Raw genomic sequence first — 26,365 nt, 5'->3', positions numbered from 1 at the left:
CATTATATCTATTTATAATAACACTAATAATAATAATAATAATTGTACACATAAATAATAAACATATTATTTTTAGAGACAATCAAATAGCTGTATACATATAAAAAGTTTACGCTTCTATCTAAAAAAAATATACTTATATCATAAAATAATTGTACGTTTATATTTGTCGTAATATTCAAGAAATAATTAGACTAACAAAATTATAACTTTATTAATATTTTTAAAATAATATTTTTAAAGGAGAGAGAGAGGGGATTTTTAATTTATTGATTTTTATTGATTTTTTGCGATTGGTAACCATTAAATTAATATTGAAGTTCTTTGAAGATCTAAATATAACATTTTTTATATAAGATACATTTTCATTTTATTTTTTATTTTTGTCCTACATCAGAAAAAATGTAAGCAAGACATAAGGAAACTCATAAGCTCTCTATATTGTTTATTCATGTTAACTTACGTCCCTATGTTCCCTCAAATTTTCTTCATATTTTCAGATATTGCAATACATTACACTTTAGCACTAAAGGAATATCATTTGTCATGAGAAGAGGAGGAAAGGCATTAGTAGTATCGAAGAACGTGACGCGATTAGGCAATGGATCGTTCGTTGTCTGTTTGTGCGCAAGAGGCAAATTAACGACTTCAATTTTGTCGATCGTGTCCGGGAAAGCCGTGCAGGAATTTTCGGGCATTATTATGTAAATCGTTGTGCTGATGCTAACAGAAATCGGTTAAAGGTCGGAAAGGATCTAATAATGAGATTTTCAACATATATAGGTTGTTGTATAATATTATAAGATCATTAGTGAAATTTATTATTGTGTTTTCTTTTGAATAAATACACGACTATTCACAAGTAAAAGGATCAGTACATGACATACATAATTTTATCTATCTAGAAGGAAATTGCAAAAATAAAGCTTTTCTATAACGGTCCTGTGAAACAAAATCGAGATTTTTAAAAAATCTGCGGAAACGAATTGTGAAAGAATTTGCTCTCGTTTCATTTTCGTGTTCAGTTCAATATTTGAACAAATCCGCGTTACGAGTGATCGAGAAATCCTCTAGTCGACTTTTCTTCCATTTCTATCTCTAGTATTCATTTCTTGAGTATCACATAAAAGATGTCACTATTTCCACAGCAATCGTCCAAAATACAAACAAAACTTTCTTATAACGTACAAAGTAATAACTCAAGGATCAATTTTTTAGCTAAATGGATAAATAATACAAAATAATTTTTTTATTTAATTAAATTAAATTTTAAATTTGAGTATTTATTATAAATTTGGGAAAAATTCCAAAACTTATGTTTATTCGCAATTATTCAATGCTATAACTTTATGTCGATCATAATGTCGAGATAATTATAAAAATTTATGGAAAAGTTATTCATGTTAAGTCATTAATATACATGAAATACGCGCCATGCAAATGGAATTTAATAGATAATAATGCATATACGAATGCAGCAGAATACCGAGAAACACTAATGATGGGAATAATTATCTTAATAGCTCGGGGAGTGTTGTAGATTCTCATTTCAGCGATTAAGATAGATTTCCGCGCAATATATATTAATCCATCTTGTTGCTTGATTTTAATCAATTTGAAAAAGAAGGAACAAAGTTATTTTATTCGTGTAATATAATTATGCAATACATAAAAATTCCGATTGCTTTAATTTCAGTCTTGTTCTTTACTTCTCTGTACAGTATTAAAATTCAAACGATCGACCAAGACGGAAAATATTCATGAGAGAAAGACGCAAAATTTGCTGATTACGCAAAGCATATTACAACATAATGGTATCGTTTACCTGAGTCTTTCTTTAATTTTTAAAGTGCACCATTCTTTGCTGTGTTTCAGTTATATTATAAACTCGACTAAACATCTTTTTTGTATCTAAAAGAATCTAAGTTCTTTTTAATCTTCTACACATTTTTTACAATCATCTTTTCATAATTAGCTCGAATATTTGCGAACACAACTCAGTGTATTATTTTGATTCTTTTTTTACTTTTAACTTGTTGAAATCGTCAGAAACATCAATATACGACGCTAACAGAACAACCGAAAACGTTTTGATGAAAGGGAGAAATGCGAGAAGAAACTATAATGAATAGATAGAAGGGAGAAATGCGAGAGAAACTATAATGTAAAGATACGTACAGCTATTAAATTCATTTAAATGGGGATGAAGAGTTAGACGTGCGTCATTCGCGCGTTTACAAGTCTGACACGCTCTTTACGAATTTTTTCGCGTAAAAAGCTTTCAGGCCGCAATTTGCGCGCTGAATTTCCGCGGCGCTTAACGAGCTTGATGATTAAGGCCTTATTTCATAAAACAGAGCCGGAGCTGTCGTCGGCACCGGCGTGTTTAGCGACGTTTTAATCCCATGGAGATTTCCGCGAGAACGATCGAAGAGGAGAAAAAGAAGGTCGCACAGCCACCTGTGACTTTTGCTGGAAAATTATGCAAGAGAGAAAGAGAAAGACAGAGAGAGAAAAAAGATAGCGAAAAGAAACGGATAATCAACCAAGATAAATCACGCAGAAAAAAGAGCGAGATATGTGTGTTGCCTTTTCCTTTCTCTTCCTTTAATCCTTCCGCGATGCAGAATGCAAAATGAATTATGTCACATCGCATTGCGCCGTTTTCTTTTCTCGCGTGATTGTAAATATATCGCATCGGCTGGCAAATTTCATTACATTACGCGTCACTAATATCCGCCCCGGATCGCGCATGATAGGATTAAAGCTCTATTAACCCATATCCACATAAATTTTCATTGAAAGAAGATGTACGTGTAGATCGAATTAATTGAAAGGATTTGCACGATAACAATATAATCGTTAAAACAATGTCGTTATTTATTTAGTTATGGAAATGAATTTTCAAATATAATTAATCTGTATTCGGGGAATTTTCTTTTGAGAATTAAGCATATATGATTTGCATTAGTCACGGAAATCTTTGATAATAATTGGGGCAATTTAATTTTGTCCACCAATACATTCAAGTATAAAAATTATATATTTAAATAATTTAATTAACTAAAACTTTTAAATAAGTATTTAGTTCTAGAAAGCTCACTGATAATGATAAGTACTGAGACAATATCATTATATATGTGCAAAAAATGTATATATTATTTATTTATATAAATATGTGTGTTTCGCATAAATGAGAATCAACATCATTTATCAATACTTTTCATCTCCACAGTTATATGTTCAAATATTTAACGGTACAGTGGTTTCATTAACAGAAAGGAATTTCATCAATAATCATGAATGCTATAGAGAAATATCTTTCTTAGTAAATGTATATCATGTCGCTGTGATCAATTATAATTAAAATTAATTATAATTAACAATTAACAATTATGTCCTATATTAAAAAGTTAAGAAGAGGGCTTATAAAAGAAGACTTATTAAAATAATAAGCAAAGATAGTGCGATAATAAAAGATTAAAATTAAGCGACAAAAATTGATCGATAACTGCGTAGAAAAATATTCTTGAGATTGAATTTTATATATATATGACACATGCCGGAGGCGAGATTCTTTTCATTACCACAATGTATTTCATAGAACGTCACGTATTCATTTTTCATGTGCATTTGCCATAAAAGAAATGTAAAAAATAGCGTACCATGGCTGTACACGTTTATACATTTCCGTCTAAATGAATAGAATTTCGTGATATTCCTGAACCACGTTAATTTCCGTGGGAAGTTTTATGTTGCACGAAAATATGCGAAATATCATTTTATTCATATCTATTTCTATAGAGAAATCGATTACAATTTTATTAACAATTGAATATTTGAATATTTGAAAATTTTCAATTTTTGAATATATGTAATTATATATATATATATATATATATATATATATATATATATATATGACTGATATATCTCATGTCTCATGTCTCAAACACATGAAAGTTATAACTTTAATAAAACTTGTTATTGCGGACGGAATATTTCAATTAGCCCGAGGTGTCCCGATAGTAACAATGTTTACTCCAATTTCCGATCCGTTTGGTAGTCCCAAATGGCGTTATACCGAGTTTTCCTTCCTCGTGATTCAATTTTGCCAATAAAATCTTGGCGCATACAAATAAATAATAACTGGACGATTCTTTTTATTTTTCAGCAGAAATTTTAATTCGAGTCGCGGACTGGGCGGACAGTCACAATTTCCCCGAGGAAGAATGCAAAATCCCTCGAGATCGCAGCGTAAACGGGGTAAGTGAATGGAGAAGTCGACGACGGGCGACGTCGTCGAGCAAAAAAACGCGATTGTTTCGGAGCGATTGATCGCGATTGATCGATCCCGATCAGGAGCCCCTATCGCCATCGACTCGTTCCTGACCGCGGGGTCTAGATCAGAAACTCCTACTGCGGGGAATCAAATTAATATCCTTCGGACGAAGGAAGAATATCGGGTGGCGGGACGGGTGAGATAACTATATTGGATTGCAAGGAGGAGAATACTTTGATCGATCTTCCTTTGAGTGTGATGCCTTCCTGAAGCTGCAGCATTCTCGCGATCGTGCTCGAGATCACCACTGGTTCGATCAAACGGAGAACATGGCCGATCTCGAGAGAATCAGGCTAGTGGTGCTCGGCGGCGCCGGGGTCGGCAAGAGCGCCATTATACGTCGATTGCTCGGCCAGGGTTTCAGCGAACGATACCGAGCCACTGTGGAGGATCTGTATTCACGGGAATGCGTGCTCGGCACCCTGACCCTCAAAGTCGATCTCTTGGATACCGCGGGTAAGACAAGTCATCTTCCGCCGTTATTCATCTGTCCTTATTTCAATGAATTGTTACACATGAATTATTGCACTTGAAATGTTAGTTTTAACGATTTTCAAATAATTTCCGAGAAAAAAAATATTGTACAGTATATTGTTAAAAAAAATATTAACTTTTCGACATTTCAAAATGAAAAAAAGCAATTTTTTTAACTTATAAAAAATTTAAAATAACAAAAATAATTAAATTAAAAAAGATATTTTCAGTTATAATTCATAGAGATATTTCGCAGAAGTTAAACATATTTCTCATTTTAATGTGATGTTTTGAACGTACTCTCTTTTAATTTGATATATGATAATATAATTGATTATTAAAAGATATTTACTTATATGAAAGTAAAATAAAATTGAGATTTTCAAAACATATTATCTTTTTACATATTTTACGCATGCAATGATTCAATATATTTAAATAATATTTTATTATATTTCAAATATTATATATAGAAATTATAATTAAAATATAATTTTTAAAATATATATGATTTTTACTTAAATGGTTATATTTTTATATGATTTATTAATTTTAATTACTTTAATTAATTTATTATTGATTTTACTTAAACCAGTTTTTGCGGACTTACTTGAAAGCTTCAACAGAAAAATATAATAAGTTTACAAAAGACAGGAAAAGAGAGAGGAAGATGAATTATTTCTATATTTTTCTAAAGGCTATAATTTCCTGAAATATTTTTCTTATAATTGATTGTATGATATTATATGATAAAAAAGATTGCGGGCTATATGATACATGTAACATATTCTCAATGATAAACACACATGTTTTGATTGAAAACGAAGACTTTAATCTCGTTAGAATCACGTATAAAATAAGTGTAATTCATTGTCAGTAGCGCGTAGCATACGTATATATATATTTGTATATGTATATGAAAATATTTCTGATCCAATCAGGGTTGTATTTCTCTGGTGACTTTTTAGCGAGAGAGCAACGAGTATCGGAAAAAGCTGAGAGATAAATGCGTCATGCATATGCATCGAATATAGACTGAGTTATTACATAGCGAAAATTCAACATGACGACAGATTTCCGATGACGTGGGAAAATGTGACATAAATAACTATCAATTTCAATACGTTCATTCGACAAAAAATCAGAAATCAAGTTATGAATAAGGGATATTTTATATGGCAATTTTTTTAGAAACCTATATTCTGTATGTTAAATGGGAAAAATCTTTTGATCTCATCAATAGATCGTTTAATCTCTTATTTTTATAACTACAGGTGACTTGCAGTTTCCTGCGATGAGGCGATTGAGCATAGCCACCGCCCACGCATTCTTGCTGGTGTACGCGACAACGTCATTACCGAGCTTCGAATGCGTGAAACGTTGCTTTGAGGAAGTGAGAGAACAACGACCCGATTTCCAGGTGTGGTATTACTAAGCGAATTCATTTGCACGCGATTCATAATCTCGTACCACATATTCAACGGTATATTTGCGATCCAGGCAAGATTTTGCATTTTGCTCTTTTACAAATTTTCTTTAAATTACACTCGACGAGAAAAAAGATTACCTTCCTCGTAAATAAGACTATAAGACGTAGCTGTCTTTTGACAGGAAGTACCGATAGTCGTCGCCGGAAATAAGCTCGACTTGGCGCCGGCACGAAGGGAAGTACCCATCGAGGATGTAAGCGAGTGGCTGTTTTGCGAATTGCCTAAGTTACGCGCTAAAGTGATGGAATGCTCGGCGAAGGATGATTACAACATTAAGGATATATTCAGGTGTTTCGTCACGCTTTCCAGAATTGTACCGAAAAATCCTACCGGCGAGGCCGACGAGTCGGGACTCAGGAGGAGATGTTCAGCATATGGATCTCGCAGGTATCGCACTAACATTATTGTCTCTTAATGTTTAATTTTTATTTTTATATACATAATTAATATGTGTTGAATACATGAGCTCTGTTTCAAGAAAAAAACTTGTTGAACAATTCAGAACTAATTTTATTTCTAACGAAAAAAAGAAAGCAGTTATATAAAGCAACTGTACAAAAATAATTACTAGCAAATTAGATTTTAAGAATAGATAACAAAATCTTTCATTCTGCCTTTAATCTCTTAGACTTAATTCCAGCAAATTTCTAATTTAAGGCTTAGTTCTTATCTCGAGATACTTAATATTGAAGATTAAGAAAAGAAAATTTCTTGAAATCCACTTTGTTTCTCTTAAGAAAAAAACTAAAATAGTTTAAATTTATTCTTCAAATGAATCTTACATGTCTATCACGATATTTTGTGTGTATGTATTTTAAAAAAACTAAAATAAAATTGAATATTTGTTTCCTAACGTTTAAAAGTCGATTACGCATCACTTAGCATTAATTGTGATGATTAAGTAAATTTTCCGCGTCGTACCCATCACAGATAGAACTGTAATCTTGAAAGACAGCGAATCTCTAACAATAAGTCGAGCTTACTTAACCCAGATTGTTGATGCAAGCAGGCTTAAGATGAAAATTACATCCAACGTAAAATTCAATGAGAATTGAGAATTGCAAGGAACACGTTTTGAATTAAATATACGATAAGTACGATAGAAATTTAGCAACCTGTCAATATCGTTTCATAATAAATATGGATTATTAAATTTTTTTCTTTCTCAAATTATTGAAGATGATAACATAAGAAAAGTGATAAAGAACAAAAAGTACAATTATTATGATAACTATTATCAGGTGTGTGTTTTATGTATAAAACAGAGCTATTAATTTTAATTATCAGCTATTTTCTTGATAATTATAGTTACTGTCAAAAGAAACTATGATACATAAAGAATCATAAATAATATAAATAATTTTATAGCGTAATTTGCATAATACGTTTAATCGCTAAAACTAATAAGATGAATATACATACGTGCAATTGATACACAAGTAAAATATGTTTCGTGAATAGTTTCGAGAAGTCACACACTTGATGCCCGATATATCGTTAAGATCCAGAAAAGAATTCATTAAACTATGCACATGAATACTAAATAATATTGCAGTTTCTTTTCAAATGATGGCATATATAAGGAGATTGGAAATTTCAATCAACGCGATCTTTAATGTGTCTCATTCGCAAACTTGCCATTTTAATCACGATTCGTTACATGGATTTACGATCATTTTATCGATAAGAACGAATTCATATTAATAAAACTGATATTAATAATCTAAAAGATTTTCAATATGCACATTTCTCTGTTGCACATCGTCATTATTGCAGTGTATCGAATGTAAACATAATGATATAATTCGTTCAATATCGCTTGTGATTTAGATATTTATTCCGGATTGTCAACAGATTACGTTGCACGATTGGAAAACATTCGCAATCTCTTGTTATTTCTCATATATTATTATTGATATTCGATAGCTTGCACTTGTATATCGTTTAAGTCTTTTTATATTTATCGCTGTATATTGTGCTACTTTCTTATACAGCTGTTCATATACATGCGCGAAATATCTATATTTCCGTAAAAGATTCTCATGGAAAAACAAAAAAATTGCTACAAAATATTAATTTTATTAAATGTCCAATATTTTCTTTTGTGCCTAGAAAAGAGAATGTGCCTTGATTTAAATTTTATATTATATTTCTCAGTACTTTAATAGAGAGCTAAAATTTTTACTTTTTGTTCCATATTGTAATTTAATTTACAAAATTTACATATAAATTTTGTAAATTATATCATATCAATATAATATGAAGGATGTTAAAAACCTAGTTTTTTATAAGTTTTAAATAATATCTATTATTTTTTCATTTTATTCTAAATGTTAAGAATTTCTTTTTAGAAAAGTTTACTTCTTGAGGCAATTTTCTCTCTTCTCCCGGATAATATAAATTCTTATTATCAGAGTCTCATCGATCCTTCATCCATAAATTAAGAGCCTAAATGCGGCAAAGATATAACTGGAAGTTAGGAGAAAGTGCCGGGAGAGTTGCTTTAACGTTAATCAAAGCAACAGCAGTAATTTCGTATCTAATTTATACTTGTTATTATTTTATCGCGATGGTAGGTCCGGCAGTCCTGGCGGCAGGACTGGCAGCGCGGGTCCCGGTGGAAATCCTCAGCAAGTAGTCGCAGCTCAGGGTTCCAGCGTCGTCGCTGTCACCGAGGAAGTGAAGAGCAAGCCGCGTAGTCGCAGCCTGATTAGGCGTGCCTCGAGAAAAACGAAACAACAAATCAGGGATGCTCACGCTGACGATTGTAATATCTCTTAAAATCCGATCATTTCTAATCGATGAGGAAGTGAGTCTCGTGGACTAGAAAATCGGATCGGATCTCGATTATTACGATGGGAAACACGGCGTTTTCACGGCTGGTCAAGTAAACGTAAGTGCATTAAAGTAAGACTCGAGATTGCGCTTGCGATATTTATAAGAGAGCGACTTACGGCAAGCAAAATCTTTTCACGGCTGCTAGACGACGCGGATCAACATTTACTTACACTTGCTTATTCCACGTTGATTCACGAGACTTCGAAAGCAAAAGAGAAGTAAATGCGATAAGCTGATAAAGTGATTATAGCTATAGAAAATGTAGCTTGAGAAGCTCGAGAAGATATAACCGTCAACTTCGTAGAGTATGTATCAGAAAATGTGTATATCGATGACGGAAGTATTATTATTAAATCCTGAGCTTCAGATTGGCTTTATTCTTTAGTAAAAAATATTAAATGCTCAAATATTAAATATACAATATAAATTTTTTACTTAGATAATATTATAAATTTTAATTTTAAATGTATTATAATTATATAAAGCATTAAATCTCGTTGAAGAAAAATGTAATTATGTAAAAAAAAAAATCTGTAATCGATATACACTTTTTTTGGAACATCTTGTATATATATTAATAATATGAACGTGAAATTAACGTTTAATGGAATATATAATTTTTTTCAACGAATAAACTCTTATATTTCTTGATATGTAAATACTCTTGATTATTCAAATTATAAAAGATTAAATAATATATTTGAAACATTCATATTTTTGTGTGATAAAAGGAGCAATTTTAACAATTAAGCAACATTTTCTCACGATTATTTTTACAGTGTTCTCAGAGCATTCCAAAATATATGATATAAAAAAGGCCAATATATATATAAAATTATTGCACATGAGAAAATTTGTTTAATATAAGATACATGTTTAATGTTCATATTCACATATACACAACATGTAAAAAACAGACATATCATTTTCTTTTTCCAATTTAAATATTTCCTAAAAATTTTAAAAGATTTTACTGAATGTGCACTAATTATTTACATAAAAATTTAAAAGCATTGTGTAATCTTTGGAAAATGCAAGATTGCGCTCAAATGCGAGATTCGTTCAAAGGACTCATACACCCAGAGTGATGTAAAATTATAAGAGAAAAAAATAAAAAAAACGAAATAAAAACATATAACAAAAGTATTATAATATTAAAAAATATTATGAAAGTAGCAAAGTCACAAAATCACACGAAAAGATAAAAAAAATTTGTTGAAAATTTTGAGTATATGACGAGTTTATACTAATGAGACAAAAGTAAAGAGATAATTTAAAAAATATAACTTTTTGGAAATATAGCCATTGTTCAGAATAAGAAAATGAAATATTTTTAATATTTTCGATATTTTGTTTGAAGTTACAATAAATAATTTGCAAAATGTTGATTGTTATCTAAAATAATTATCAACATAAATATTTAGTAATATCTGAAAAAAAATTAAAATCAATTTAAATGTCAATTAGGCATACAAAAATTTTATAACACGCGCTACGTTTAAACATATATGATCATTTAAAAAATTCAGAAATGCACTTTTAAACTCTTTTATCTCATCGCAATGCACATTCGTAATTGTTGTCTAAATATCAATTTTGTATCATCATAAAATTTCAAATATATGAATAACGCCGATGTGTAAAAAGAAAATCGATTATAAATTACAAAATCATTACATAATCGTCAAAGCATAAAATATCTTTTTTTCTGCTACCTCTTTAATTATATTTTATAAGTTATCAATTATGTGATTTTTTTTCTTCTAATATTTATGATAATAACCAATTACTGCAATCTTTATGATTTATATTACATATTTTTGTCATAAGAAGAATTTCTTGAAGTTTAACGATCTAATTTCTCAATTATCATATATGTAACAATGTTATAATCAAGTCTGTTTAACAAAAACTTCGTTAGAGTTTTTTAATCATGTTTGATAAATATTTTGTTAAATTTTTCAATAAATTGTAATATTACATATCTTAATAACAAATATTCAATTTTAAGGTTTTATTAAAATAACATTTATGTGTATGATAGAATTAAAAAATGATTAATTTATCTAAATAAATTTTTATATTTAGACAAAAAATAAAAAGTGACAATTCTGAGACATTCTCCCTCTATGTAATACATTTAATACTGTAAATTTTTTTATCGAATTTTTATTTTAAAACAGATTGAAAACATTGTTCTAACGATTTCAAAGATCCTGATTAATTTTTATTCTCTATATCGCGTGCATAATAACGTAAATGGCAATTGTTGGAAATATCGTGTTAATATCCCGAAAGTATACTATACACGATATGAATATATATGTGCATATATATACATATATATATATATATATATATATATATATATAAAAGAATTATATTCATAAATATTTAGAGGAACCATTAGAAATTCCAATGACACGTACCTACGGGAAATATATCGAAGCACATTATTTTAGATATCCGGATCTAGATAGGGTGCTGACTATAATGTAGTTAGAGAAGAATCGATAGAAACGATTCTCTTCCTTGTTCTATACATACATACATATATATATATATATATATATATATATATATTTCTTTTTTTTTTTTCTCTCTTAACGAATCTCATTCATACTTCGATTTCTTCGAATTATTTTATAACATTTAATTTTATTACAATTGCTGTTATATTGTTGTTTTATTATAACATTATGTATTATTACGCTCTAAATTATTAAACTATTTTATTTATTATTAGACATTTTATACGTTCTAATTTTTTATCAAATTTTCTCTTATTATTTAGAATTAAAATAATATTACAATAACCTATATATATATTTTTATCATTAATATTATGATTTCTATTAAAACTGTAATTTTGACATATTTACTAAAAAAGACAATAACTATGAAAAATATTAAATTAACAATATACTAATTATCCAAAATTTTGCTTGTAAAATAAAAAATATTGTTATAATAATATTCCCAAACTAATTACTTAATTGATAAAATCCAAAAGATATTGTATATCAACATAAAATTATTTGCAATATACGAGATTTTATCTTTTGTAAAATTAAGAACCCATTTTACCTCAAAATAAATCAAAATAGATAGTGCAATAAATATTATAGAAAATATTTTGTATATGTAATTATATGAAATAAGAAAAGATCTATCTAAATTATATAACATAGAACAAGGAAGAGCCTCATATGCCATCGTAACTGAACCGATGCACAAAAGGGATTGAAAGAAATATTACAATCTGAAACAGAGAGTTACGAAGTACTCAAATGTACACGAAATATCTTAAATATATGTCATAATTGACATATAGACATTTAAAAAAATGTATATTACATAATTAAGCAAATAGTCATAAAATTTAGATAGTAAGATATGAAAATATTTTGCGTGATATTTAACATTTCGCACGAAATATTTGCATATATTTGAGAATTATGATGTATAGCCATTATAATTTCATTAATTCGCGATTGTACGCAAGAAATGTATTTTTCGGAATATAATCTAACAATTACAAAATTGTTTCAATGCATTTGATTTTTTGCATCATAAAAGTAGAGAGATGCTTGAGTTTTTCGTGAATTAAGTTGCGAGAATGTAATATATAAAGATTATTGTATTTAGATAAAGATTATAATATTTCGATAAAAAGCTCAGTATTTAAGCAAAACTAATATTTCGAATGAAAATATCAAGCTTTTTGCGATAAAATATGAATTGATTTATGAATTAATATATGTTGTAAAATAAATTAAAGAGAAGCTAATATTGGCAAAGAGAATTTATGTATGCGAATATCATATTATACTGTCTTTTGTAATAATAATTGCAGAGATTAAACTTTCAAGTATGAAATACTTGAGGCAATATTTCACAGTCCATCAAGAATAAACATAATTTTTACAAAATTGTAAGTCAAATAATTAAAAGAATGAGCAATAATTTTGTATAATTTTGCTCATTGTTAGCATAAATATAAAAACAATGAATATTGCTATTATAATAAGATTTTTGCAAAATGATTATAATAGTAATTTATATGTAATAGTCTTTCATTGTCTTTCATTTTTACATGTATCAATTATCCAGCTGTTTATTATTTTAATTTTGTCGACAATACTTTTAATATTATTGGAATAATTCACGCTTGAAAGTTTAACTATTTAAAAGATATGAGCAAAAAGCAAATTTTTTGGATTTTAATAGAGATTATTAATTAAGACAATGATTAATAAAGATACAAGCTAAAATAAGGATCAATCGCCGCTCTGTTAAGTAACGCGACTAGATTACGAATATTAATAACCGTCCTATTAAGATATTTTTCGCGCGACCAAGAGGAAATTATAAAGGTGAAAGGTACGTTCAGCGAAGTGAACTGAAATCGCGAGATGTTCTGCGGTAAGTTCATTGTTGAAAAAAGGTCATGAAAATATGCTTAGCGAGTATCTTGCGAATGTTCCGCGCGAATGTATATGTGAAATTTTGTATTTTGACATTTTAATGCAAGAAAGCATTATACTACTTCTATCAGTTTTGTCCTCTTTGTATAAATATTCGTGTAATGTTTATCGTCGATAAACGTGCAACATCTAAATAAGAAAAGTCCACTAATAATTAATTTCTCAAAATATTATTAAATATTATACCCAAAATATTATTAAAAATTTCATTATGAATATACATAACACATTCTTAACGTTCTTAAATATTAAAAACATTTATATATATATATATATATATATATATATATATACACGTGGAAATTCAGTAAATTTAAAAATATATATATATTATTATATTTAGAAAAAAAATATAAGAAACTATTTATTCTTTCTCTCTCTTAGAAATAAAATAAAATAAAATAACATATAACAGGAAAAATACAGGAGAGATAAATATATTTCTACATTGAAATTAAATATAAGATTTAAATAGATTTCTAGAGTTTAAAGACAGCTTTGGTTACAAAGTTACATCTAGGAGATTTTGCACGATCGCCGACGATATACAAACGCGGGTTTTGTTACGATTGCAACAAATTCTCTTCTATGTCTATAAAACTTTGCGCGATCTCAACGGATTTCTTGAAGTAGACCCATTGAACTTTTTATTCTTATATCTCTTATTTAAGCTCCTTTCCATAACTTTACATGCAAAACACATATTCTAAGTGACGATCAAATTAATTCAATCTGTGTCTAAAATATATATAATGGACCAAAAATCGTCTTTAGAACTCTGCATAAGAGATTACATAAGAGATTGATCAACAAAATTTGATTTTAGAAAATCGTAACAAAATAATTTTTTGCAAGAAAATAAGACAATGATGTTTAGCAATTAATATAAATAATAATGAATTATTTTCTGGAATTTGTCCCGAATATCTTCTAATTAGAATAGATAAAATATACATATTAAAAAAAAAGGCATATACATTTATAATTATTATGTTCAATTTGTTAATAATCGGGATTTTTGCAACGATATATCTCTTATGTATACGAGTACTCACTTTTAATCTGCATATCGTCGCATAGAAGTCCACTCTTCTCAAAGTCTCCGAGAGAGATGTTGTATATACATATATATAAGCGTCTTCTTCCTAATTTCTTTAAGCTTAATCTTGCGCGCAAACAAGCGGAATGGCCGGGTAATGATCTCCCTGTAAATAATTAATGCCGTAACCCCTCAATGTAGTTAGATATGTATTCTTAGATAATATTGTATACGTTATCGGTAATCGGCGCGATATCTATATATTATAGATTATATTAGAATTCTCTCTATACTACTTCTGAAATAATTAACCTTTAAAAATTGTACGCACAGTTTAAAAGTTTGTCTAATACTTTTATCCGAGAATAATTCATATATTTTACATGCATTATATTTTATATTATATTAAATATTAATGCGCTATTTATTTATATTTAATATTAACACTCTGCACAATATGTAATGACCAACAGAAACACATTAATACAAATTTTAAGTGATGATGTTAATAATAATAGAATAAAATAATAAATAAGAATTTTAGAAATTCAGTCTAATATATGGATGTTTAGCAAAATGATTTTTCATTCATAATAACGGAATGTGACAATTGCTGCAAAAAAGTGTATAAAAAATTAATTTATTAAAATTACAATGTTAATGCGATTAAACAATATTCCTTTGGAATGCATTAAGTAGATATTTTCAATACTACTTATTTCGAACTCAATCTTAATCTGTTTCTGTTCTTACATAAAATATATTATAAATATTAAAAAAAGACGCGTACATTTTTGACAGACTGTATATATAGCATGTAAGAGAAATGAAAAAAGAGGCTAAGCTAATGAATCAAAATCGAAAAATCAACTTTCGAGAATCTCTCTCTAATATCTGTGTGTAAGTATATGCTTAAAATTTAAGGCTATATCTTAACGTCTTGCTTATCGGCTTATCAGTTAATTTATATTCAAGTCGCAAAATTTACACTTATAAAGTTTCATAGATATATATCATACATGTCGCCATAATTTGCGATAAAATTACACACTCAGTAAAACAGAAATAAATTTTATTAAAAATATAGAAATGTAATAAAATAAAGTAAAACAAATATTAAGTTAACATTCTAAATTCATATTTTTTTTTAATATGTAAGAATTTTTCCCAATAAAAATTGAAATAATCAAAAATACTTTTACCATTATCCAAATAATATACAATTATATAATAAAAATGATAGTAACAAGATAAACTACATCGTTCGCTACATTAACATTTGGAACAGTTTTAATATTGCATTAATTTCGATTATCTGTAAGCTGATCGGTAATAAAGACGTTAAGAAGAGAACCAATAAAATCCGAATTCAAACTATAGATATGTCTACATCTGTACATCTTTACTCTCTCTCTCTCTCTCTCTCTCTCTCTCTCTCTCTCTCTTGTTGTCGAAAAAAATAGTATCTTGTAAAATTAATTTAATTTACCTTTTATCATACACTGTCGTCGAGCTTATTATGGGCTACAACATTGAGAATTATATAATTCTGCGAACTTTACTATATACGGAACGATGTGATCGAATCAGACGCAATTACGGTCTTCTTGAACGCACAGAACGATTCATAATTTTCTTCAATTGATTATCTCGCAAACGAATTTAATTTACATATATTTAATGTACATATTTAATTTACATACTTATGCTCGCACTAATTTTCTTGCTTTTTACTGTTAACACAATTATGTTAATTGTTTTAATGTTATACAATTACAAACTAATCTCTGACGTGACGCGACACGACAAATATTCGGCGAGGGAATGAAGTTGCAGAGCATCGATCATATAATATGAAGCTGGGCACAATGAGTAAGGCCAATTAAAATTTGATAAATTTGTATTTTAATTTTACGCGCTAAAGTATGCTTTTTTTAAAACTGTCATTAAAATCATAGAAGATTTTAAGTTATTTTATTTTTAAAAATTATTTTTCTTTCAAAATAGAATATCCAGTATATTAATTTACTTTATGTGATTAAAATATTTTTTAATGAAATGATCATTACAAAGAAATTTACATTTATCAATTATTGATAAGTATTTCACATTCGAGAATATTAATTAAAACATAATATTGTGTCCACGTGTGCAATATAAAATGGATTATGATGCAATTAATGCAATTGCTGCATACTTTCTACGTTCTATATTATTGAAACTGTCATTTCAAAGAAAGATTTTTTATAATGCTATATATAATTAAAATGAAACAAGTATATTCATTTTTTGAAAAGATGAAAAAATATGATAATAAAAAATATATAATTGAAAGTAGAGCATATATTAGATACGTTTCATTATATATATATATATATATATATATATATATATATATATATTTATTTATTTATTTATTTATAACTTTATTCATCGATATATCTTCATTGTTTTCGTAAGCAGTAATAAGAAGTGCAATATATCATGTATTATATAAATGCTTTGCTTTTAATCATATATTATATTAATATTTTATATATATTTAATATATGTTACATTAATATTTTAATTTTTTATTTTGTCATGTAAGCTAGATAAGACGTTTATAATTTCCATTATATTTATAATATTATATTTATAAAGAATCGCACGATATCAAGCAAACCGGAATATCCATAATATTAATCTTAAGACAATTGATATTTATTAACAGAGTTATAAATACGCATACTTTAAGACTCAAAGCAAAATTAAAATTCCTAAATTTCTAAAATTTTTTAACAATAAAAATAAAATTTTCTTAAAAAAATTATTACATATATTGTTGCAAGAAATAAGATATCTTCGAAGATAATATTCTCATATATTCATATTTGATCATTGATTCAATAATTCCATAAATTAAAATTTTTTTGACATGAAAAATGAGAAATTATTAAACCGAAAAATACAGTCCTTTTACGATAGAAGATTTTCCGAATATTAAATAAAACAAATTTAATGTTTCAAAACTATTTGATCTAAAGAAAATCGCAAACGGTTCTATTGGATTCCTATTTATTTTCTGAATCAAATAATTACAAATAATTTCGAAATCATTTAACTTATCGTAATTAATAGATATATAGATGAAATAATTAATAGATATATTGTAGATGAAACAAAGTAATTCTCTGTGACTAATCTCCAAATATATCGTAGTATTTTTCATGTGAAAATACTACATTTGCAATTCTTTCGCGTTACTTTGACAACTTGAACATTTTTGTAATCGCGCAAATCTAATTATTTAATAGAGCTGTGCGTTTTCATATTATTTAATATTATTGCAGTTGTGGCTTAATCATCATAATAAAAAGCACTTGCATTTATGACTTAATTGAAATAACTATCTTCTACTTTCACTTATCTACTCTGTTATCGCTCTCTAGATTTAATTAAAATTAAAAATGCCAGCGCCTGTTACCGTATAATCTTTGACTTATCATAATAAATCATATTTAGCATACACAAATTTTATTGTATTTCTTATTTGATATATACACAAATTAACATATTCTTCTGTTGTCACAATTCTACTGAATATTGTACTTTAACATTGATTGGCGATCAATTCGTTTACATTTTAATGTCGCAAAAATATGATTATGATTTTTTATTAATTAAAGAAACCCCTGTGTGTGTGTGTGTATAATATTGTCCCAAAATATCAAAAAAAAAAAAAAAAAAAGCGAATTTTATTACGAAGTTAATTACTTTATAAAAAATAAATTAATTTTTTTATGTATTTATGTATTTAAGTATATTTAATGTATTTAAGTTACATTAAAAAAATTTTGTTTATTAAAGATTATGAAAGAAATTTTATATGCTTTGTAAATCTTGAAATGTAAAATTCTTACAATAAAAAGAACTTTACAACATAGATTTTATAAGGATAAAAAAAGAAAATGAAACAATACTTCGACAGATAAATACTACACATGTCGCTCACAAACCTTGATTTTATCTTTCTTTCTCTTTCATTCTTTTCTCTTCAATAAATAATCCATGTGTGTCTATGTGTGTGTGTATGTATATATATATATATATATATATATATATATATGTATATATATATATATATATATATATATGTATATATGTATATATATAATTATATAATATCATAGGAATTTACAAATAATGAAGCAGCTACTTCATTAACTTCGTTAGATAAAAATAAAGAGATAAATTTCTATCTATCACTTTTGTGTGTTATACAAATACTAATATTGCAATCCTATGAAGAAATAGTGGTAACATTCGAATTCGTGTCCGAATTGCATTCATTGTCCGTTCCTTGGAATAAGTATTTGAAATATTGAACATATGGCTGACAATGCTCTCCCCTTGTGAAAGCCGTAGTATTATGTAGCCTCAAATTGCGTTGTTCAAAAAACTTGAAGACTGAATGAAAAAGTGTTGCGTCATCAGTAGCTTTCGCCGCCTCTAAGAATTTTCTCGCAGATACCTGATCCACCATCCCAACTGACCGAACATATCTGAAAGAAACATGTAAATAATGTCCAAACGTCATTGCACATTCAAAATATAGCCTTCCAAATTACCGCAAAGCAGCCAAAATATGTCCTTTAGATAAGAGCACTTCAATTATCTCTTCATGCGCGTTACCCAATCGCTTCAACATATCCAATGCCAACTGATGCGCTGCCGGATATAAGTTTTCCAGAGAAAGTAATAAGCAAGCTAAAGGCTTTGAATCAGCGACGACGTGGTATTGTAACAACTGATGGAGCTGATAATAAGCCTTTCGATGCACCAGCGTTGTGATGATCAATTCATGCAAGTAATGTTGCACCGGTATTCCATGTTCAGCTAATGATCTATGTGATACAATTATAAAAAATTAAACTGAAATTATTCTAATTGTAAGTTATATATTATTCTAATAAATAAATTGAATTTATTTTATGTTATGATATCAGGTATTATATAATTTTTATAAACCTGACATACCTGATATATTCAAGTAAAACCCATATTATCATCTTTGGCTCTATTGTGTTTTCAGAAAATTTAGATAATATGTGACTGTACATATCACTTTGATCAAGTAATAATTTATGTTTAAAATTTTCAGCCACTGCTGTTGTATTTTTTACATTATTTTGTAAGGGTGTTCCCATCTGCAATTGATAAAATAATATAGATGGTATATTGTGTTCTAATCGCATATCATATGCAAAAAGAATTCAACATAACATTACCTGATTTTGTATTTCGCTTTCTAAATAATTTCTGTATACAAAATTAAGTTTATCAAATATGATTGGCATTTCCATTAAGCTTACAGGTAATTGTGTCATAAAGTCCTGCAAGACTTGTATTAATATTTGCTTAGCATTTGACCGCTGCATTAAAAATTCTACAAGGAGTACTTTATCTGTAATTAATTTCACCAAAGCTTCCAATCTTAGTTCAATGTACCTATATTGATATTAATAAAAAAGTAGATCAAATATGTATAAATGATTCAAAATAAAAAGCATTGTAATTAAATACAAACATACCATAAACAACCCAGCTTTACATCAATTATTATATTTGGTTGGAAAACAACCCAATTAGGGGAATCTATGTAGTGTTAAGACTCAATACATTTAGATCAATAAAATTATAATAATTTTCTATATATTTTAAATATTATATTTAAATTCATAAGATTTATATTTACATATAAGATTAATTTTTAAATAAAAGGATACATAACTGACATGGTTGATACATCTGATCGGATAAGGTTGTACCTGGTACTTTAAGATTAAATGGTTTAATTGGTTTTGCCATAGCTATGCTGGTATGATGCATTACTGTCCCATCACTCACTCCGGATAACATAATATCAAATATCATTGATGTCTACGTAAAAATACACAGTTAAATGCTACTATTCTAAACTTGTTTATATTTAATGGTAATATAATATAATAATAATAATACCTTTGATGCTTGATGATGAACAATGATAAGATTATCAACAACATTTATAGCAAATCTGCCACTAACATCTAGTTTTAACATATGACTCTTTTTAATGGTCATCATCCTGTACAAGAAGACCAATTATAATGTTTAAATATATAATTACATTCAATGTATAATAGAAAGTCTTACTTATGTACAGTATAAATATATACAAATGCTGTTCCCATTGAGCGGTTGGCTCCTGGTTGATGTCTTAACAAAATTATACAAGGTGTTCCATATAATACAGCCAATGCTACATCTCTTTCAGAAACAGCTAATTTTCCTGGTTTTGTTATACTATGTTCAACTGAAATACATTACACATACAAAAATAATATTTGTCTAGCTTGATACTTAAACATATTTGTTGCTTCTTACTTACTTTCAAACTTAGTTAATTTATGAAGATTCCCAGGAGTAATGTGCAATGCTTGTATTTGATTACCAACTGTGCCAGATGATAATAATACCAGATAACTCTTGGGACAGAATACAAACCAATTTACCCCTAAACTTAAGCACTTTAGTGCTCTAATAGTCCGTTTCTCTGGATTAACCTGAAACAGCAGCATTTATCTTTTGACTAATATAATTCTCTAATTAATAAAAAAAAAAAAATACAAAAATTTCTTACATGAAACAATTCTACACCATGATCTGTGACTACAAGTATCTCAGTGCCATGAGTCCAAACAAAACCCAATATTGTGGCATTTTTTCCTTTGCATGGTTGAGAGTATTCGACATGATCCAAGCCGGATGCAGGGGAATAATTAACAAATTCTACTGATGAATTAGTGCGTTGGATCGCGAGTACATTCATATCAGGAGAGAACTTGATAGATATTACCGGGCCTCTGTCCTCCATTCGAAAATTTAAGTTCTGGTCCGGGCCCTTAACGAGCACTCCTGTAACACCGCCTGAGCGAACAGCAAATACCTGTATACAAATAAATTTTTATCATTTTATCAGAAATAATGATAAAAAAATTTTTGATCAACTGAAAACAACTAACTTGTTGTTTCGAATCATCGAAAAACACATTCGTGAGGCAGCTGACTGATTCGAACCTGATAGGATCAGCAGACAGCTCCAGATAATAATCGTCGTTCTGCCCCCGATCGTCAGCTTCCATGTCTGGCATGTCTGATCATCTGATTCAAACGCTTGACAGTTCTCGAGACTGTGAACTGCGATACACTAGGGATTTAGGGATAGAAATAAAATTCTAACAATTCTACCAATATAAGAATTATAAAATCGCTTCAATTCAGATCTGTTCTTATTGCTTGCACTTTTTAAGGTGCAATTTCATTGACGCTAGACGCTAGAAACCAGCGGCAAATTAAAATCACTAGACTTTCTCTAGATATGGCGTCAATAAAATAAAGTTCAAACAGTTTCAACTTTTTCAGTGTGTAAAGGTGCAATTTCATTGACGCTACTTTTTAGCGTCAATGAAATTCCACCTTAAAGCGGCCTTTTCATTGACGCTACTTTTTAGCGTCAATCAAATTGCACCTTAACAGTTGGCAGCCCTACGATGAGATAGGCTGTGCAGCACTGCGCGTATATAAAATAAATTTGAAATCGCTTCTAGCCTAACCATCTTCACGCGATCGACTTTATTTGAATTACACGGCATTGCATCGAATTATGATGCGGCGCCGATTTGTTCGAACGTAATTCGGGACATCACGATGCTGTATAAGCATCGAATGAGCACGAATTGTCACGCAAATATGATAAATCACATCTACTCACCGTTCACCGGCTGTTCCACAGGCCGCTCCACTCGCTCGCCTCGGGACGTCCAATTCCGATCTTTATGCGCACAAACTCACACGATATCATCAACGCGAACGCGCGACACTTTATTCGGCACTCTCGATATTCACTCGCATCCGATAATCATCATCAAGGGCGCAAATAACGCGACGCGACTTCGCTCCATCTTCGCGATGACGCCATCACTGAATATCGTCAAAAATCGCTGTCGCGCCTTTCCATCGACACACTATAAAAGTCGCGCGATCATCCTTCGACACTTTCGACGCTCGTTCACTCGCGATATTCGTTTAAAAACGTTAAAAGACACGAAAAATGCGGACGTACGACGATCCGTGTAACTGCGTATGACTCCGAGTCACGTATGACGCGTATGACGTAGCAGTGACGTAGCAGTCACGCGCCAACATGGCGGCCGAACCAGTGCGCACTGGTTCGGCCGCCATGTTGGCGCGTGATCGCTACGTCATACGCGTCACTGCTACGTCATACGCGTCATACGTGAATCGGAGTCATACGCAGTTACACGGATCGTCGTACGTCCGCATTTTTCGCGTCTTTTAACCGTTTTTAAACGAATATCGCGAGTGAAAGAGCGTCGAAAGTGTCCAAGGATGATCGCGCGACTTTCATAATATGTCGGTGAAAGTGCGCGACAGCTATTTTTCACAGTTCAGTGATAGCGCGATCGCGAAGATGGAGCGAAGTCGCGTCGCGTTATTTGCGCCCTTGATGATGATTATCGGATGCGAGCGAATATCGGGAGTGCCGAATAAAGTGTCGCGCGTTCGCGTTGATGATATCGTGTGCATCAAGATCGGAATGGGACGTCCCGAGGTGAGCGAGTGGAGCGGCCTGTGGAACAGCCGGTGAACGGTGAGTAGATGTGATTTATCATATTTGCGTGACAATTCGTGCTCATTCGACGCTTATACAGCATCGCGATGTCCCGAATTACGTTCGAACAAATCGGCGCCGCATCATAATTCGATGCGATGTCGTGCAGTTCAAATAAAGTCGATCGCGTGAAGATGGTTAGGCTAGAAGCGATTTCAAATTTATTTTATATACGCGCAGTGCTGCACAGCCTATCTCGTAGGGCTGCCAACTGTTAAGGTGCAATTTCATTGACGCTAAAAAGTAGCGTCAATGAAAAGGCCGCTTTACACTCAAATTCTTCGTTTTCTATTTCTCTCCGATTTTCTACATTCCTATATCTACACAAAGCCGCAAAAAATGAAATAGACGTAGAGATAGTAGGAAAAAGAGAGAAAATAAAGAATTCTTTATTGAGTTTTATATACAGAATATTTCATATATTTTACACAATTAAAAATTACGTTACGTAAATTTAAATGCAATTTAAGTAAACGTTAATAAATAAACGTTTACTTAAATTGCATTTAAATTTTAATATTTAAAAATTTGTTCAAACTGTGGGAAAAAACTATTCTCTTCTATATATAATTCAGTCAATGAAATAATAATGCAATTTTCAATTTGGATGTTATGTTAAACACATTTTTATACAAAACAATAAAATTTATCAATATACCGACAAAAATGCATTATAATTTTCAAATTGTTGCAATTTATATATCTTATATTGTGAGATTTATTTTTTCTGAAAAAAGCTAGAAATGCTTTTAGATCCTGCAGCTGCTCTCTGTTTGGCTAATTCCTTTTTACCAAGGATGTTTTTCTGTATCTATAAGAGAAAATGTGCAGGTACTTAAATACATATACAGATAAAAAATCGCCTCTAAACTTTGCAATGTTATACAAATGTTAATAAAAACAAATGTGCTTATATAAATAATATGTGCTTATAATATGTGCTTATATATAATAATATGTGCTAATAACATGTGCTTATATAAATAATCTTAAAGTAAAGAAAAATTATTGATAAATTTTTTACTTACAAATTGATATTTAATATTTTATTATTTTATTTAATATTTTAATAAAATTTAATATTTTATTAAAATTATTATAATTATAAAATAACTGACCTTATCAGGTTTAATTAATAAGTTCTTCGTCTTTGCTTTTGGTATTGGGCTTTCTTCAAAGGAATCTCTTTTAAGTTTTTTTTCATTAGTTATATTTTTAGGACTATCTAGTTTGCGTTTTTTACTTTCCATTTCATCAGATATATTCAAATGTTGTGCTAATTTTTGTGAAAGATCTTCAGCAAGATATTCGGATATAATTCCATGTGCATATTTCAGATATTCTATAAAAAAACATATGTTATCAATAAATTAACTTAATTATACTTATAAATAATGTTAAGAAAATAATTGCAAAAATTGAGATTTAAAAAGATCTAGTTATTTTAATTATAATAAAAGCAAATATTAAAACATACTCAAATATTTAATATTATTCAGTTTATTCTATTTTTTATTATAATTACATAAATATAGTAATCATAATTTATAATTTTTTTCCTTTTTTACCTGTCTCTGTACCAATTTCATATTTAGTACTCTTGACATAAGTAGCACTCATAGCACCTTGGGACACATGAACTCCTTTGTGTCTTAATAAATCTGCCACTTTTTCTACCTTTTTCTGCAGCCACTTTAATGATTTTTCTTCATTATACTTGTAAGCTTGTAATGATTGATCTCCTTTACAATCAGCAACTAACAGCAGTTTCAAATTTTCACATTGTGCAAGGCGAGATGTTTCTGGAAAATCTTCATCCCAGAGACATTGCTCTAAAGGTTGCGCTAATTGTGACTATAAAATATCCATTATTTAACACTTAATTGTTAGATTTTAACAATGTCTACATAAAGATATTAATTTTAAATAATTTTAATAATTAAAATCCTAATAATCCTAATAATTACCTTCCTTAGATACGGTAAAACTAAAAAGATTGGATCGATTGGTGTTGACAAATGCAATTTGCCATCAGATTTGACATTATCATCAATAAACCAAGATCTTTTATTTTCGTCAAAGATTAAAACTTCCTGCACTGTGGTATTGCCAGGACTGAATACAAATACGGTTGGTTTATTAGAAGCGGGATGTCTAAGTTTTACTGCTTCTGATTGAGCTACATTTGAACTGTCTAGGCTATCCCCTAAAAAAATATAAGCATATTTCAACAAATATATATAATAAGCATATTTTAATAAATATATTAGAAACTAATTGACAAATATGACTTGTCAAACAGAGTATTAATTAATTGCATAAAAACTGCTGGTTTCTAATGAAGAATAATAAATATTAATAGCCGAAAATAAAGCATTCATAATTTTGTGATTTACCTTTCATAAGAAACACCCATGTGTTTGTCGACGAGCAACTTATCTTGGGGCACTTTTGCGGCGATCCTTTGGCACGCGAAGTTTTCCCGCGCGTACGTTGCATTGTTTTCTATGATTTACGTCCTCATAGAAAACAGAGCTTGTGACAAGAGTCAAGAGTATAAATCACAGAATTTATGCGTATTAAATCAGGAACATTCTTGAAGACGGAATCCGATTACGTGTATCGAGCAAATAAAATCGTCGTTATAGGTTAGACGATTACAAATTCCAAGCTGAGAAATGTTTCTATTCCTAGAGTTTATTGTCTATTCCATCATTTATACAAATCATGGCATTCTTCATTCGTAAGAATTTTGAAGAATTATTGGCACTGTGATAACATAAAATGGGACTATCAATTTACTAGCTGCCTAGATTAACCGGTGAGTCGAAATGCCAGAGTCCCTAATCCTAACCTAACCCTAATTATATCGGTTGACATCGGGCCTGTTCATTTTTAGCTGCACTAGTGCAATTAGTAGAGTGAAAGAAAGTATGTTTGTCTCTTTCTAACTTTATTGCACTAGTGTAGTAGTGCAGT

The 26,365-nt window shown here is 29.2% G+C and overlaps 3 protein-coding genes across 5 annotated transcripts in view; 1 reads left to right on the top strand and 2 right to left on the bottom strand.

Moving 5' to 3' along the window:
• LOC105248632 (GTP-binding protein Di-Ras2) overlaps nucleotides 1-9,547 on the top strand; it is a 70,660-nt gene extending 61,113 nt beyond the window's left edge. The window contains exons 2-5 of one of the 2 annotated variants that reach the window (XM_011253529.3): nucleotides 4,178-4,798; nucleotides 6,091-6,236; nucleotides 6,428-6,693; nucleotides 8,883-9,547. In XM_011253529.3, the coding sequence (XP_011251831.1) occupies nucleotides 4,612-4,798; nucleotides 6,091-6,236; nucleotides 6,428-6,693; nucleotides 8,883-9,087 (804 nt within the window). In that variant the 5' untranslated portion in view covers nucleotides 4,178-4,611 and the 3' untranslated portion in view covers nucleotides 9,088-9,547. Of the gene's footprint in view, nucleotides 1-4,174; nucleotides 4,799-6,090; nucleotides 6,237-6,427; nucleotides 6,694-8,882 lie in introns of both variants that reach the window. The other variant, XM_011253528.3, reaches the window with a different exon arrangement.
• A 9,269-nt stretch (nucleotides 9,548-18,816) lies between these two features.
• On the bottom strand, nucleotides 18,817-22,580 carry LOC105248631 (regulator of MON1-CCZ1 complex). 2 transcript variants are annotated; one of them, XM_025414483.1, is made up of 12 exons: nucleotides 22,466-22,580; nucleotides 21,717-21,901; nucleotides 21,335-21,640; nucleotides 21,083-21,257; nucleotides 20,848-21,007; nucleotides 20,674-20,779; nucleotides 20,439-20,592; nucleotides 20,244-20,307; nucleotides 19,941-20,160; nucleotides 19,690-19,859; nucleotides 19,281-19,556; nucleotides 18,953-19,214 (listed from the first exon to the last, which is right to left on the bottom strand). In XM_025414483.1, exons 2-12 carry the CDS (start codon nucleotides 21,843-21,845, stop codon nucleotides 18,953-18,955), a joined length of 2,022 nt encoding a protein of 673 aa, XP_025270268.1. In that variant the 5' UTR covers nucleotides 21,846-21,901; nucleotides 22,466-22,580. The 2 variants fall into 2 exon arrangements, with proteins under 2 accessions (XP_011251829.1, XP_025270268.1); XM_011253527.3 differs by lacking the exon at nucleotides 22,466-22,580 and having other exon boundaries at nucleotides 18,817-19,214; nucleotides 21,717-21,845.
• A 1,350-nt stretch (nucleotides 22,581-23,930) lies between these two features.
• On the bottom strand, nucleotides 23,931-26,292 carry LOC105248630 (ribonuclease H2 subunit B). Its single transcript, XM_011253525.3, has 5 exons — nucleotides 25,783-26,292; nucleotides 25,354-25,592; nucleotides 24,955-25,240; nucleotides 24,505-24,728; nucleotides 23,931-24,197 (listed from the first exon to the last, which is right to left on the bottom strand). Exons 1-5 carry the CDS (start codon nucleotides 25,883-25,885, stop codon nucleotides 24,105-24,107), a joined length of 945 nt encoding a protein of 314 aa, XP_011251827.1. The 5' UTR covers nucleotides 25,886-26,292; the 3' UTR covers nucleotides 23,931-24,104.
• Nucleotides 26,293-26,365: the final 73 nt, after the last annotated feature.

This window comes from Camponotus floridanus, unplaced genomic scaffold, assembly GCF_003227725.1.
Source record: "Camponotus floridanus strain SB8 unplaced genomic scaffold, Cflo_v7.5 scaffold111, whole genome shotgun sequence".
Lineage (NCBI taxonomy): Eukaryota > Metazoa > Arthropoda > Insecta > Hymenoptera > Formicidae > Camponotus > Camponotus floridanus.
This window is presented reverse-complemented; position numbering and strand designations above follow the sequence as displayed.